The 16,274-nt window shown below is 40.2% G+C and overlaps 1 protein-coding gene across 11 annotated transcripts in view; it reads right to left on the reverse strand.

Moving 5' to 3' along the window:
* Positions 1–1,698: 1,698 nt before the first annotated feature.
* MAP7D2 (MAP7 domain containing 2) overlaps positions 1,699–16,274 on the reverse strand; it is a 51,031-nt gene continuing 36,455 nt past the window's right edge. For 10 of the 11 annotated variants that reach the window (XM_083734293.1, XM_083734287.1, XM_083734290.1 and 7 more), the window contains 10 exons: positions 15,244–15,371; positions 12,244–12,488; positions 11,085–11,211; positions 10,560–10,764; positions 9,483–9,587; positions 8,641–8,694; positions 7,147–7,225; positions 4,994–5,180; positions 4,145–4,420; positions 1,699–3,300 (listed from right to left, as the gene is read on the reverse strand). In XM_083734293.1, coding sequence (XP_083590419.1) covers positions 4,171–4,420; positions 4,994–5,180; positions 7,147–7,225; positions 8,641–8,694; positions 9,483–9,587; positions 10,560–10,764; positions 11,085–11,211; positions 12,244–12,488; positions 15,244–15,371 — 1,380 coding nt within the window. In that variant the 3' untranslated portion in view covers positions 1,699–3,300; positions 4,145–4,170. Of the gene's footprint in view, positions 3,301–4,144; positions 4,421–4,580; positions 4,664–4,993; positions 5,181–7,146; positions 7,226–8,640; positions 8,695–9,482; positions 9,588–10,559; positions 10,765–11,084; positions 11,212–12,243; positions 12,489–15,243; positions 15,372–16,274 lie in introns of those variants that run through there. The other variant, XR_014563100.1, reaches the window with a different exon arrangement.

Below are 16,274 nucleotides of genomic sequence, written 5' to 3' on the forward strand. Positions count from 1 at the left end.
TAGTCGTTTAGTCGTGTCCGACTCTTCGTGACCCCATGGACCAGAGAACGCCAGGCACCTCTGTCCTCCACTGCTTCCCGCAGTTTGGTCAAACTCATGCTGGTAACCTCGAAAACACTATCCAACCATCTCGTCCTCTGCCGTCCCCTTCTCCTTGTGTCCTCCATCTTTCCCAACATCAGGGTCTTCTCCAGGGAGTCTTCTCTTCTCATGAGGTGGCCAAGGTACTGGAGCCTCAGCTTCACAATCTGTCCTTCCAGTGAGCACTCAGGGTTGATTTCCTTCAGTATGGAGAGGTTTGATCTTCTTGCAGTCCATGGGACTCTCAAGAGTCTCCTCCAGCAACCATAATGTGGCATCTTAAAGATTAACAATTTACGGTAGATATGGCATAAGTCTTAATGGGCTAGAGACCACTTCATTACATGTAGTAAGTGTGGCAGTTATATATCCTCTGAATGCAAAATGGAAGGCATATTAAGGAATGCAGATAATGGGCTAACTCCACTAGCGAGGAAGGAGCTGACTTACTCCTGAGATGCACCTTGTTGAATCTCATGACTTACTTATCAGTGTTGGTCTGGGGTCAGTTGTTATCAGAAAAGGGTGGGTTGCTGCAGAACTATGGAGTTACCTAAACACTTTGAGAAGAACTTGTCTGAGAAGACTTGGGAGAATTGCCAGACTTCAGGACTCCAAAATCTAAGCTGTTGCACGACTGTGTGCACCAGAACTCATACCTATTGATAGCTTTATCCTTCGTTAATGTGTCTGTAGAGTAAGTAATAGAACCCTGCCTGGAACACTGGAAAGCTACTACCAGTTAGTGTGTAGACAATACGGACTGAAATAAATGGGCCAATATTGTGGTCTGACTGAGTACAGTGGTACCTCGGGTTAAGTACTTAATTCGTTCTGGAGGTCCGTTCTTAACCTGAAACTGTTCTTAAACTGAGGTACCACTTTAGCTAATGGGGCCTCCCGCTGCCACCACCGGACGATTTCTGTTCTCATCCTGAAGCAAAGTTCTTAACCCGAGGTACTATTTCTGGGTTAGCGGAGTCTGTAACCTGAAGCGTATGTAACCTGAAGCATATGTAAGTACCACTGTACAATGTAGCTTCAGAAGGTCATATCTAAGGCTGTTGTGCAAGATCAGAATCACCACATGTACACTGTCGTATCTCTATAAAACTTTTTTAAGGGAGCAAAAAGTTATTCAATAATGAAACTGTCTGAACAATAAGAGTGTTTTTTTTTATAAAAATGCATGAATCACAGCAGGCCTTATCTTAGGATTCCTCCTAAGGATGTGTAAAAGTTTGAGAAATACCTTTCTAAAAAATGATGTCTGCTGCCACAAGCAATTTTTGTAACTTTCTGAATTAAAAATAATTTCTGTTTTTAAAAATCTGCTACAGACTCGGACAATGTAGTCTATTTAAGAATCAATTGTGCTTGCATTTGGCTTTCATATGTTAAGTTGCTTTTGATTTATAGAAACTATCAATTTTTATTGTAGTAAACCTTGCGTTCTTGGTATTTCGTGTAAAAGAGTTTTATGTCAAACCTTTTCCCTTGCATCTTTGGAGAAACTGTTTATTAAGTGTTTCAACACCTGAATACAAATACATTTTACCTGCAGAAAATGCTGTGTCATTAATCTGTCATAACTAAATACATTAACCACCACCACAATATGATTAAGTTCTTTATTGTTTATGAGGAAAACTGCAGAATTAACTTGGAAGAACACCATACCATGCTACCACATACTGCACAATCACCAAAGAAGTATTTTTTGCTGAATGACATCAACATAAATATTGTAAGCATTTGGGTATATTATCACATAGCTTCAATAACTACTTAAATTTCTCAATACGTGCCCATTTTTAGAGTCACGAGAACAAAGCTACATTTCATTTCAACACCCCCAACATATAAAAGTTTCCCATTTCTTTAGCTCCAACAGAATTGTATTTTTTGTTGTCATAAAGAACGGGACAGAGTTGTCCTCTAGGCAGCATAGAATACAGCATAAAAGGTAAGAAGAGTTCACCAAAAGTTGAAATTCCTTGTGCACAATCCAGGCTAAACTAAACACTCTTAAGGTTGATCAATTTCAAATTCAAGAGAAATTTAAGTGCTTGACTTGCCCTTTGGAATTAACGGATCTCAAAATGCTTAACTAGGCTGAATTATGCCCTTCATACATTATACAGAACATCTATGCATTCTCAACAAGAGCTTTCTTCATATACAATTGCAGAGTGAGAGAGGCTGATAAGACTATAGTGTTGCAGGAGTTCGACTTTCAGCACTTGTGGTTATGTACCTTATAATATCTTGTTGCCCACGTATATATACTGTTTGCTGTTGATTATATGAAGCTGAGTTGTTGGATATTAGAGAATCCCATGAATGAAAACCACCTGGTATTGATAACAGACACTGAATCTTGAACATTAACATATCATCATCCTGGACCCCATGATACAGTTACTTCTACAATAATATAATACATGTAATGATAAAACTTTCCCCCACAGTTAAAATTAAATACAGTGTGATAAGCTTTTGCTAATTTCATTTTAGCACTATATTAGTGGTAGCTCCAATTCAGTGCCAACTCAGTTACCGACAGATCAGAAAGTACTACAAATAAAATTGTTATGTGCCATATTTTAATGAGTGGTAATTCAAATGTTCCACTGTCTGCAAGAAAATCTATTGGATTCCAGCAGTTGCATATTTTTTCCAAGCCTTCTCAGTTATTGATTTGCAATAAGACACCTATAATAAATGGCATTTAAAAAATGACTTTTTCCCAAGAGGAAAAAAACACAAACAAACTGAAAGGCAAACACAGGAACAGCCATTTCATTTTAATGTGCATTTTTACGTACACACACACACACACACAATCCTGATAAGCTCAATGACAAAATTAAAAGAATGGTTTTAAAATAAATTTTACTGACTCACTTGGGAGCCCACTGATAATATATTTATTTATATATATATATACGTATATGTTTAATAACCATGTTTTCTTAGCAGCTAAAAGCTCAATTATAAAAAAGCTCCCACAAATATTCCCTGAAACCACTCAAACTGAAGTTTCCACTCCTGACCAAAATGACTACTTGCTCATCAATGCACATGGGAAGACAGTAAATTCAGTGCAGAGGAACATGATATCCAATGTTGAGGACTGCAGCAGCTTCTTAAAATGACGAGCTCTTGTTTGACCAACAGCAGCGTTGGAAGTGTCTATATTCTCCCAAATAACGCCATCTGTCAATCGAAAAAATAGACTTGAGTTAGTTTACGTAAATCCAATGTTTTATTTGCAGATTATTATGTTAAATTGTTCAGATTTTCAGATTATTATACTGCATTTAATTGTTCTGGTCTTCACTTTCAACCTCTCAAGGCTTAAATGCATAACATTGTGCCAATCTTCAAGAAAGGAGACCCCTCAGACCCTCATAATTATAGACCCATTAGCCTTCTGGGTGTGGCCTCCAAATTATACTCATGCTATCTACTAAACAAAATTCAGGAATGGAGCAGTAAACCATTATCCAACACCCAACAGCTCTGAGCACATTAGATGGTTTTAAACACACACACACACACACACGACAAAAAACCATTGCCCTCTTCCAAAGTACTGTTCACATGTTCAGTGAACTCATGAATGAGGCTGTCCTGTCTAGCAGTGCTCCTGACATCTCCCTCTGGCCACAGCCCATGATACCAATGTGTTCGGCCGAACAAATAAAAGGGAATCTGTGCATATAGAGAAGGGTTTCCCAAACTTTGGTCTCCAGCTTTTTTTGGACTACAGTTCCCATCATCCCTGACTACCGGTCCTGATAGCTAGGGATGGTGAGAGTTGTAGTCCAAAAACGGCTGGACAGCGAAGTTTGGGAAACCCTGATAGAGAGGGACAGGCCAGTATTATCCACGTCAGCCCGGCTCCCCACTCCCATGCTCACTAAAAGCACAAACAATACTTCTGAAGAGGGCTCATGAGTCCTGGTTTTCTTTTCAGTTGTGTGACAGTCAGAAGGCAACACAAACACTGCCTGCAACAGGTAGCTAAACAATTGTACTTACTACTAGAATACAGTACCTTATTGCTAAGTAGTAGTGTGTTTGTCAACACAAGGTGTTGAGAGTTGTTTCCTGTCCTGGACTATTAAATCCGTCAATCAAGTTTTTATTACAATCATCTATGCTGACACTTTCACTTGATAATTTTGGGTAAGTGGCCTGGCCAGTAAAATCTAGTAGATCTTGAAGAGCCTTCCCATTATTTGAGCCATTTTGGTCCAAAGAAACACCAGGCATAATTTCATTCAATGGTGAAAACTCAGGAATAGATATAAGCTCTTCTTTTGAAGCAGGACTGTTAAAAAAAAAGAGTGAAAACCAGGTTACTAACATGTATGTTGCATGAAAATCATGACTTTTATCAGATGATAAAAGTGTGATTTCAGCTCATCTATTTTACAGTAGGCAGGTAATGAATGGCAAATAACTCAAGGTTGCAACCCTAGACAACTTACCTTGAAGAAAGCACTATTTGACACAGTAGGAATTGCTTCTGAGTAAACATGCATAGGATCAGGCTGCAGAATGCATTTTGCTCCTTTGTACACCATAGTTAAGAGCATCAAATATTGGTTCACAGATGCCCGTGGAAGGGAAGGAATGACAAAAGAATTGGAAGAAACATAGAACACAGCATGTTTCATTAAAGGATAAATGAAACTTTCAAATTATTAGGGCCAGGATACAAATTACTTTAGGTATTTATTTGTGCAAATTCAGCAAGATTTAAAATAATAGTATTTTTTTGAGAAGCATATCCCTGAACCATATCATACAAAAACACAAATCTAAAGCAGCAGCAGGCACATGTAACAAATTGTGTGGTTCTTTGGATCCTGACTAAGATTATTTTTAAATGGTTATGTACCTCACATCCATAGACTGAACTTCATCTGTTGAATCATCAATGCTATTTGATTTCCCATCCATTGGGTTCAGCTGAATAAGGCCCATAAGTGGCTTAAGTCCATTAGAAAATACATCATGAGGGAAAGAGTCAGACACAGCACATCCCAGGCCTTTATCATCTTTGCAGCTTGTTAGTCCATTCATTTCTATGAAAAGGATGTCATGAGGAAATGTGATTGTAAAAGCAACAAGACAAGAAGTCATTGGTGAAAGCAAGCCACATATTTATTCCTACCTTTAATGTAGGATTTGTTCTCTAGGAAATGCAATTAAATATTATTGCCAGAAAGATGAAAATATGCACGCTTGAAGTTTCACATGGGAAGCCTGAGATGTTGCAATTCAGTATGTGAGAGCTCTGAAGGTTCTCCACCAATAGGCAGGGGGAAAGAGGAAATCACATTTAGTAAAGGTGGCAGCCAGCTGCTCTCCTCATTATTGGGTTATAGACAACTAAGATACTCAGAGTAAACCCAGTGAAATCAATGGAATTAAGTCCAATAATTCCAATGGGTTTACTCCAGGTACAACTTTGCTGACTATCGGCCATGTCTAGTAGCTTATTTTGCCATTCCCCCGCCCCCACTTTCAACAGGGGAACTTGTAGAAAAATAGTCACTAAGAATAAAAGTGGGGGAAACAATCAATGGTTGGAAAAGGATAGAGAGCAGTTGTGTATTATTTCTATCCCCTGTAGTCTTTGGTGTCTGGGTGGAGAAGGCTTCAGAATTCTCAGGAGACAGAAGCTCACATAGACAGCCTTTGCTTATATGGCAGGTTTAATGTGTAAGTAGGCTTTAAGATATGAGCCCAGAATCATGCATACCTCCATAGGGCCTGTTCAATACTCATCTCCTGAAGTGGAGTTTTACTAAAATGAGAGAGAGCCTCCACCATGCACCTTGCTGATGGCACATAAAATACTATGGCTGAACTAGGAGATACTGCCTTTGTTTGAATAAGAACATAAGAGGCTACCTGATACAGAGTCTGTCTTGTCTGTCATACTTAGCCCAGTACTGCCTGCTGTTTATTCTACGATGACTGGTAGCAGTGACCCTCACAAATCTAGAACTGCTTCCATGTTCACTATACTGAAGGTGTTTGGAGAAGAGGGTAGTGCTAAATGTTTATCTCTTGCCTTTCCGGGCACTGAAATTTATGTTTTGCATTTCTAGGCACATGCTCACTCAAAGTAACTTTTTTAAAAAAAACATTTTTTTAAATTGCAGATTTTCCTCATTTACAAAAGCACATGCATTGTCTCTTTCTTCAGGTTGTGTTTTCCACAGATCAGTTACGGTACATTTGTCGTGAGACATTGGTGTTATATGTAGTATAGGGTTGGGAAGAAAGGGGGGAGGGGGGCGAGGGGACAGGGTGGGACAGCTTATGTTCTTTTACTTAGTGTATGCGTGAGGGTTTTCTGTCAGCGTCACTTGGCTGGGTTCTCTTTCTATTCACTTGTTATGTTTCCTTGGTGGTGAAAGAGGTTGGGGTGGCCTAGGGTGTGCTTGATTGTCTTTGCTTGGGCTGCAGTGGGATTCATTTGTTCATGTGTGAAGAGAGTAGTGTTGCTGGGATAAGTTAGCCATATTGAATCATATGCCATCAGTGGATTCGTGTTGTTGTCTTTTTGGGCTGTGTATGTGATAAAGCCATACCAGAGTGAAGGCATTCTCTTCTATTCCACCCCACGTCAGTTTCAGCCTACTGGTTAGCTTTTCTAGTAAGGCTGTCTCCCATACCACTTGATACCAGTGTTCCATGTTTATTCCTGACAAGTCCCTCCAGTGTCTGGGTACGATGTTTCTGGCTACTGAGAGTGGGTGGGTTATGAGCTCTTTATAGTGTGAGTGGCACGCCCACTCAAGCTAACTTATGAGGTTTAATATTAAGAAGAAGTAAAGCAATGTGAATAGCAAAACTAGCAAACACACATAAGAAGCAGGCCAAAACGTGTCTGCCAGAATAATACTATGGGCAGGCCAAACGCTTGAACTTTCAGGAAGTATTGCCAAAAATAGGAACAACCTAGCAAGTTTCATTGAAGCATGGATTTTGGAAGGCAATCAATACATAATTTAATATCGATACAGTGTTGTTTTTTACCTGCTTGATTGATAGCAGGTGGCTTTGGCTGTTTGTCCAGATTCAAAGATGATGGCACATCCAGCTGAATGTCTTCCTTCTGTATCAAACATGTAAAATTCACTAACTGCAGACCTTTCCAGAGGTGCAGCTGAACATTTATATCTTACCAGCTCTGCTTTGCTCAAAATGTTTTATATATACCCCACACAGCTTGTAACAAAACATTCTTAATCTCTTACTGTAGCATTCTCTATAAACATGACGGAAGCAGACAAAGGGAAAACAATGGCTGCAGGAGGAGATGGGTGAGAACTTCCAGCAAGATCCTTATATCATGTCTGCATTATCTGCTCCAGGGTGGGAAAGGTAAGCAGTCTCTAAGCCCTTGTACCAACACTAGTTCCCTGGGAACCTCAGATCTTTACTAGGGGCACTGCAGGTTGGTATCTATGCAGATCAGAGATGCCCTGCCCACATGCCAGATTCTCTGACAATTTTTATTTTTTTTAAGCAAAGCTCAATCAAGGTGCTCTGTGGGAAGGGAGGAGGTGACAAGGGTTTAAAATAGCTCCCGCCCGTTTTTTCTCTGTCATGTCGCTTGGACCAATAACTGCAGAAGCAACAGCCATTTGATCCAGGTAGTTCCTCTCTTCACCATTCAGGCTTGCGAGGATAACAAGCAAAATGTATCCCAGCCAGCATTTCAGTTATTTGCACAGTAGTACTAATTGCTTAGTACTAATTCCGTGTGCGGCTCTGGCTTGCCAGAGCAGCGATGTCACGCTGGCCACATGACCCGGAAGTGTCTCCGGACAGCGCTGGCCCCTGGCCTCTTAAGTGAGATGGGCGCACAACCCCAGAGTCTGTCAAGACTGGTCCGTACGGGCAGGGGTACCTTTACCTTTACCTTACTAATTGCTTTGGTCTTTGACCATTACTCTTGAAGAGCCTATCATTTAACCAAGTACGTAGAATAAAGTAGGAGCAGTAAGCGATTAAGAGTCAAACTACACGTTACGTCCAGTTATGCGTTTCTTCCTGCCCTGTTCTGTCTGTGTTACTGAAAAGTAGCCACAAGTGGCTGCAGCTGAGAAAAAGCAGAATGGGAGGGAGGAGGGGACAGCTCAAATACTTCTGTTCCTGCTGTTTACCTTCCTAAAATGCCCTCTCTAAGTTGCTTTCCTCCATGTAGCAGCGGAGGTAAATGCTGCATGAACTGTGTACTTTGGAACTAAGATAGAAGGCACAATGCACTTGTTTTCATCTCTCCCCCTTAGAGGCATTAAGAAAGGTAGTATTTGCCATTATGTTGCCCCATGTTTGCACATATTTGGTTTCTTCTGCTGTTTATATGAGAGAGAAACAATTGTGACCTTTCTAAGAGGGCCCAAAGTGGCCACTTATATTACAAATGAAGATTAATCTTCAGATTTCTGGTGCACTGGCATTCATTGTATGTTGAACTATATAATTCTACACTTCCAAGGAAAGGAAGGAAATTCTGTTCCACACCTTGATTTCTGGTGTTTCGCTTTTTCTTGTCCTTTTCATTATTTCATCTATTCTCTGAAAAGAAAAAGAAAATGATTATGTTGTTTATTATCCTTTGCTTTCCAAAACTGAAAGTGCTAAGCTAACTGAGATTGCATCAATATATAGCACAGAAGAAATATCTCCCCATTCTACAGACATGTGAGGCTCAAATAAGGTATAAATCTTGGGCTGGCCACATAAAGCAATGTCACCAAGTCATATTTCTGAATCACTGCTGTTAGAATCTTCCAATATGGATTTCTTTAATATGGTTCATCTATGTAATGAAAATGCAATGGCAAGTCACCAGTGCCAGCAATTTCATACCATCTGATTAAAGACAACTGCCATACATGTAACAGAGTAAGTATCTTTTAACTCTGCTTTTGTTAGAGTAGCCTTTCCCAACCAACTTTGGGTCCCCAGATGGTGTTGGACTACAATTCCCATCATCCCTAGCTAGCAAGCCAGTAGTCAGAGATGAGGGGAGTTGTAGTTGTAGCAACATATAGGGACCCAAGTTGGAAAAAGATGTGTTAGAGACTGTGTAGGATTATTACAGCCCTATTAACCATGATCCTATACAGAAAGGAAACAACTGGTAGGCAGATCCCATGCATACCGATTGGCTGCTCCCAAATCTGAAGAGGATCATAATTTTGAACAGAATTTATAATGAACAATTACATATGACATTAGGACCTCAACCACATCATCAAGCTTTTCTCGTCTAGGACACCTTTAATTTAGAGATGCATTTGATAAACTTATGAGGACAAAAGTAACAATGCTGTCACCCGTGATATGGACAAATTCTCTACCTTCTTTCGCTCCAGTCTTTCTTGCTCTATCTGCTGCATGATTTGTTCCCTTTCCAGACGCAGATGTTCAGCTGCCTCCCGGGCCTTCGCTTCTGCTGCTTCTTTCTAATTAAACACACATAAGCCACCAAAAAAACACACCTTATTCATTCCATCACAGACAACTTTCCAGACTCCAGAAAATGTGAGTGGACAGTATTTCCCTAAAATATAGCACCAAAGCTTTCTGCTAGGGTTTTGTGTCTGTGTGGGCTATTTTTTCCTGAATGGTTGTGGTTCCACTCATCTTCCCATGTGGGTGTGCCGGACTGTAGTGGACGTAGCCTTGCTAGTGCCACCAGTTCCCCGAAAGGTGTAAGAACACAGAGAGCTGCCTTCTAGCAATCTAGAGCGCTAGTCAAATTAATTCAGTATTGTCTATACAGACCTAGAGGTGGCTGAGATCGAATCTGGGAAATTTGACATGCAAAGCACATGCTCAACTACTGAGCTATGACAATTCCCAGGTGGCCCTGCAAACCCACCTGGAAAAGGGATTTAAACATGCTCTAAGCAGTACAAATCCCATCCATACGGATGGAATTGTAGTTCAAAGTCAATGAGCTAACAGATCTAAGTCAGGACATATAGTTAGCATTTAGCATGTATGTCATTTTAAAGGGCAGTAACTATAGGCACCTGAGGTTTAACACGTTCTACATAATGTGTGACATGCTTAATAATGCTGGACTTAGATCAATGGCAGAGGACATGTCTTGCATACAGATGTCTGCATTTTAAACCCCAAAGTATTGAAATGATAATGGATCACGGGAGATGGATAATGAAAAGATCTGTACATGAGACTTCCAGGAAACCAAGAGCGGTTTAGAGCTATGCCAGTGGTCTGACTCTGAATAAAAAGTAACAATGTATGTTCATCTATGATAAACCTACAGAAGCATTACGTACTGCATTTCTGCTTTTTACAAAACATAATTATTATTCTGAAATATTAGGCTCTATCTTGAAAAGGGCTGCATAGTCAAAACACTTCTTAAATAGTACGTATGGTCTTATACCTCCAAAAGGCCATACCTGCATCTCAATCATAGCTTGCAATTCCTTTTCTTGTTTTTCCCTTAGCAGGATTTCTTCTTCCGCTCTCCTCCTAGCTTCCGCCTCCGCTGCTCTCCTAGCTTCTTCCTCTTCACGCCTTCTTTCCTCCTCTCTCTTGCGAGCCTCTTCCTCCCGGCGAATCCTCTCTTCCTCTTCCTTTCTTTTCAGCTCTTCTCTCTCTAGCCTGCAAAGCCACAGAAATACTTATTTTAGGACTGGCAGAGGGAGCTATACATTGCATAACACTTACATATTGCACAGAATTGTGTACTTTTGTCACGTTTCCTTGGGAAATGGGAGATGTGCCCTAAATTTTGGGGGATCCAGTTCTGCGAAATCATGGATATGGACTCACTATAGTTTAGATAAGTTAACTAATTCATTCCATGTTAACTACTCTCTGAAACTGAAACTAATTAAAAGGTCTCTTAACAGCAGAAATGAGAAACTGTCCAAGTGTGTGCTGTTATTAATGGAGAAGTGGGGATGGGGTAGGGAAAATACCTTTCACGTTCTTCTCTCTCCTGCTTTTCTTTTTCCTCTTGTTCTTTCTGGAGACGAGCTTGGCGCCTCTTCTCTGCTAAAATCCTTGTAGCTTCTTCGGCATCAGTAGTTCCTGCTGCAAGTTTTCCTAAACAATTTGTTGTTCCAGTTAAAACATTATAGACTGCAGCCCAGGAAACACTGGGCAACCTAAATGTTCAGTGGAACTTCACTTCATTTCTTTAAAGCATTACTAAACCGTTTCATATTCAGAAAAAAACAAAGCTTCAAAACAATCAGGAGACAATCAGGTCCTGTATCCACAGCAGTGATCTGAAGAGGAACGACTGCTGGGAGGAGTGTAGAAAGAAGAAACGCCATGGTGCAGCTGGAACAGCAGAACCAGATGCCTTCATCTGCCCCAGCTGTAACAGAATATGTCACTTCTATATTGGTCTCTACAGCCACAGCAGGCACTGTGACTTTCAAATGGTTTGACTTCACCCCTGAAGACGCACTCACTCATCCGCTGCCTCCCAAGACAGACGGATGCCAACTAATATAATGTCATTACATGTGTTAATGTAATGTGTGTAAAGCACAGGATTTGATGGACGTAGTTAAGGTTGTACTAATAAGTGGCTCCAAATTAGTAAGCAGAGAAGAATATCTAGAAAGTATATCAAGGTAGTTATATCAAAGTGAAATGAACAACAGCTCTTTCCCCCAGGAAACTACCTCAGTTAGTTGTATAAATTAATCCTTTGTTTCACTGTTTAAAAGATAACGTTCATATAGTATTTCTAATTGCAACCTGCAATTCATGTTATCTTCAGTAAAGCAGGGCATGTTCCTGTACTGAGAGAGAGGTTGACACCACAGCAAGAAAAAGCACAAGAAATATCCAGGAATCGATGTCAGGCTTCTCAATACGTTTTGCTTACCAATGGCGCAATAGTTTATTCTTGACATTATACCTACTACTAGACCTAACTGAATATTCTATTAAGACTTCTAAAGATAAAGGCATTTATGACATCCTCTGGATCAGTGCCAAATTTCCTTTGCCACAAAGATGGAAATGATAGAACTACATATCTGATATATAAGGAGCTAAGAGGTATTACAGAAGAAGCAAAAACAAAACAAAAGCAAAAAGGCAAAAGCAAAAAAGGCACACCTTCACTGCTTTCGGTCTTTCCTGCAGAAGGCAGAGATTTTTCAGCTAGATGTTGGCTTACAGCCTCTTCACCAGGTGATCCTTGGTTTTTCTGACCAGCAGTCTCCCTTTGCTGGTCTTTATGCTTTTCTGCCCTTTTCTTAGGCGTTTCTTGGTTGAGATTTGAAGTTGCACGGTGTTTCACAGGAGAAGCCGGATACTGTTTAGTAGTTTTAGGAGACTGTGGGTAAGTCTTCGTAAGTGTTCTAAAAATAAATAATTCAATACTGTATTACCAAGAAATCCCAGGAAGGACAGGTCAATTGTTAACTGATCTTAACCTTGGTTGATTTCTCCCACGTCCCCACTCTTTGCCCTTTTACATCAAATAAAACATTTTATTTTAAAGCTGCAAACATAATAGAGTATGAGGATTAAGTTTGCAAACTGTCTGTTCTTAGGCAAAACAGGACTGTGACCAAAAACATTTGGAAGAAACAAATCATGTGCCAGGCAGCAAATTAGTCTGTTAAAAAAAACAGGGAGAGAGAAATTGTGCCAACTGGGATTAACAGCAAATCCATTTCATACTTGTTCACACAAATTACACTGTCATGAGGCAATCTGGTAGGTTCACAAAACATGAAAATACTTGAAGCATTACTCCAGGGAGGAAATTGAGTCTATGACAAACATACCCTGGGCTTGTATCAATACACAAGTTTATCTCATCTTGTTTGTGTGAGAATATGCCCTAACAATTAAGCAAAGACACTACTGCACATTTTCTGTGGTCTATATTGAGTTCAGTATTTTGCAGGTCAATTCTATCCAGTGATGCAGGCTGATCAATGAACTGTTGTGCTGCAGTATTACATTTTGTGCTTGTTTTGCTGTTGTTATCTGTCTGTTGAAAACTTCAGTAAAAATAATTCAAAGACGGAGACACTGTAGAATACATTTAAAGAACTTCTGAATTTATATTATCTGTTTTTGACTGGGAACACAGTTTGGTACATTTACTATTTTAAAGTAACGAGTATCTACTTTTAAGTGAGATTTTTTTTTTGTCCAGTCAGCTGATTCTATAGATTTTTGTAGACACCACCCTATTACTAAATATCTATACCACTTTCTGACTCAGCTCTAATTTCAGGCAGATAAACTTCTTTGTCCCTTTTGTCCTCTAGTCAGCATTTCTTGGTTTCCGATTAACCCTTTATTTTCTGTTTATGAACCTTTTGGCCATATATACATATTTCCCTCCTTTTTACTTTTTACTTTACTATGCTATTCGCTTTATCAAAGCGCTTCTTGCAGGAAGTAACATAATAGCTTGTTCACCTTGCTTATGTATGAGCTATTTCTCTCTCTTTCTTTTCCAAACAAAATTGCCTTGGAAAATAACCTTTACAAATTTTGTGAGGATCTAAAGTACTGCATTGCCAGTTCAATGTATCCAGCAGGAATGTTAGTCAGTCTGCTGTTCAACAGCAGCGGCAGCAGCAACACTCTCGTGCAATGCTCTATTGCCAGTTAGTTTTGATAGGCACGTTTGAGATGATATCCAAGCAAGCTCTGCCTATATGCCCTCAGTGGCAACATTCGAGCTGTTGGCCACTTTAAACCCTTACATGACTACCCTCTAACTGGTTCCACATCCATAGAATTGGCTATTCCTTACTTCTGCTGCTTTTATGCTCTTCCCCTCCATCTGATGTAGGTGATGATCCTAAGCTAGTACAGTGGTACCTCGGGTTACATACGCTTCAGGTTACAGACTCCACTAACCCAGAAATAGTACCTCGGGTTAAGAACTTTGCTTCAGGATGAGAACAGAAATCGTGCTCCGGCGGCGCAGCAGCAGCAGCAGGAGGCCCCATTAGCTAAAGTGGTGCTTCAGGTTAAGAACAGTTTCAGGTTAAGAACGGACCTCCAAAACGAATTAAGTACTTAACCCGAGGTACCACTGTAATAACTTTAGCTACCATTATTTTCTGTGATATATTTGGACTAGGTGCATTAAATCAGTGGTTTTACAACTAATTAAGGGTACAATCATAAAAATAAATTTGTTTGTAGATTTTAACGGTCCTCCTCAGAGAACATTTTTTTAACCCAGGCCAGACTCCAAGTTTGTGGGTCCTAGACAGGCCATGCTCAGGAACCCACCCACCCCCTCAACCCAACACTACCTGTCCTCTCTTGCCTGGAAGTGTATTTGCTCACAAGTTTACATAGCAGTGGCTGGTTCATTACAAGTCACATGAATGCAAGGAGAGGATGGAGCAGCACTCATTTTCTGCTCACAGGCTCCAGGCCATGACACAACTTTGCCAGGTAAACCTGCAACCAAGCCCATGTGAGCAGGATGGGGCGGCTGACAGCCTCCTCATCTCATGCATAAGCAGGTTTACCCAGTGGTGGCAGTGGCCTGTGACGGACTGCCACCAGGTAAACTGATGAAGGAGTGGCGCTGTGAGTAACTGTCCAAAGCGTTCTGAGCCACTGGAAGTGAGTGGCTGTTCCCAGAAAAGTGTCAGTTCTATTGCTAACAGACAAATGTAATCAAGCTAAGTGACGAATCTTGCTTACTCATCTATGCCCTCAAAATAGAATAAGACACTTTATTGGCAACCTAGGCATCTCTAAAGAATTTGGGCCAGGATTGGCTTGGGAAATATTCCGTAGCAACAGATGTTCAACATGCTACAGAACAAACGAAAAAGTAAAAAGTGATTCAACATGATTAGAATCCTGTGTTCAGGAAATTGCTGGTTTCCTCTTCAGATAATGAAACTGATGACTTTAAGACTGGCATTTTTCTCTTGAAAACCGCCTATGCCCTCCCTTCTTTCCCCTGCATCAGACTGCTCATTGAGGCAGAGGGGAAACTGCATTCTGATGAATTCCGTTCCTAATTCTCCCACTGGCTGCTTTAGGGACAAGGGGAAGGCTGAAGCGACTGTGAGGGAGGATGGGGAAAAAGGTGGCCAATCAGATTTTGCTGAATTGTCTTACTTAGGAGTTGCAGGTGAACCTGATCGCTTGGACATGGCTGCTGGAGAATCAGATCTTCTAAGAGGAGATCCCAAACCAGATGGTGTGCCAGGGGTCGTGGGCCGCTTCTCTTTCTTTTTCTTCTCATTCTTAAAAAAGAAGATGATGAAAGACAGGTACTTTTGGCATCTGATGAAACAGATTTAGCACAGATACCCACAAACAGACTTGTATGTACAAACCAAAATTGTATTTTAATTTTTTTAAACAAGTATTGTGAAAGCTTGCAACATTTCCCCCTTATGGCCATTAAAGCTCCACTAAATCTTTATATATACACACAAATATAATATACAATATATATATTAGATAATCAAAATACTGCAGTGGCAAAGTAGTTCAGTTAAGTGCCCTTGCATAGAGTTCTCTCAGGGTATTTTACAAGCAGTAGTCAAGTTCCAAAGTATAGAAACCCAAGCAGGGCAACCTGCTTTTGAAATTGAGGAGAATTTTTAAAAGCTGTTTGCTATTTGTGAAATGTTGGGGGTGCGGAAGTCAAACATGCTACTGGTGTAGCCGCAATGCTCTGAAATACAAGAGAAGATGCAGAGGGACCTTAATAAAATATATAAATCCCACCCTCCCAACTGCTGCTGTGTTTCTTGGTTAACAAAACAAACTGGAGTTATAACAAGGTTTGGGAGGGAGTATCAACTTGTGACCATTCTGCAGAATTTTTGAGGGAAGCTTAAGTTCTGGGGGATCTGAAGGGTGGGTCAGAGCCTTAGCATCTCATATTCTTATTTTAGTGTTTTACAAGTGAAAGCAACTTATTCTATTACGTAATAACTTTCGAATGGTCAAGTGATATCCTCTGATGTCCAAAATTCTACAGTACATTGAAGAAAGCAATGTTTATTTAAATTACTTGTATCCTATCTTTCCATGTTAAACTTTCAATGTGACTTTTATTTCCAAACTTAAACTAAAAATAACAGTACAATAAAATTAGGTGAATTCATACCAACCTGAGTCCTATACATGCAACTATT

Source organism: Podarcis gaigeae, assembly GCF_964106915.1.
Source record: "Podarcis gaigeae genome assembly, chromosome: 4".
Classification (NCBI taxonomy): Eukaryota; Metazoa; Chordata; class Lepidosauria; order Squamata; family Lacertidae; genus Podarcis; species Podarcis gaigeae.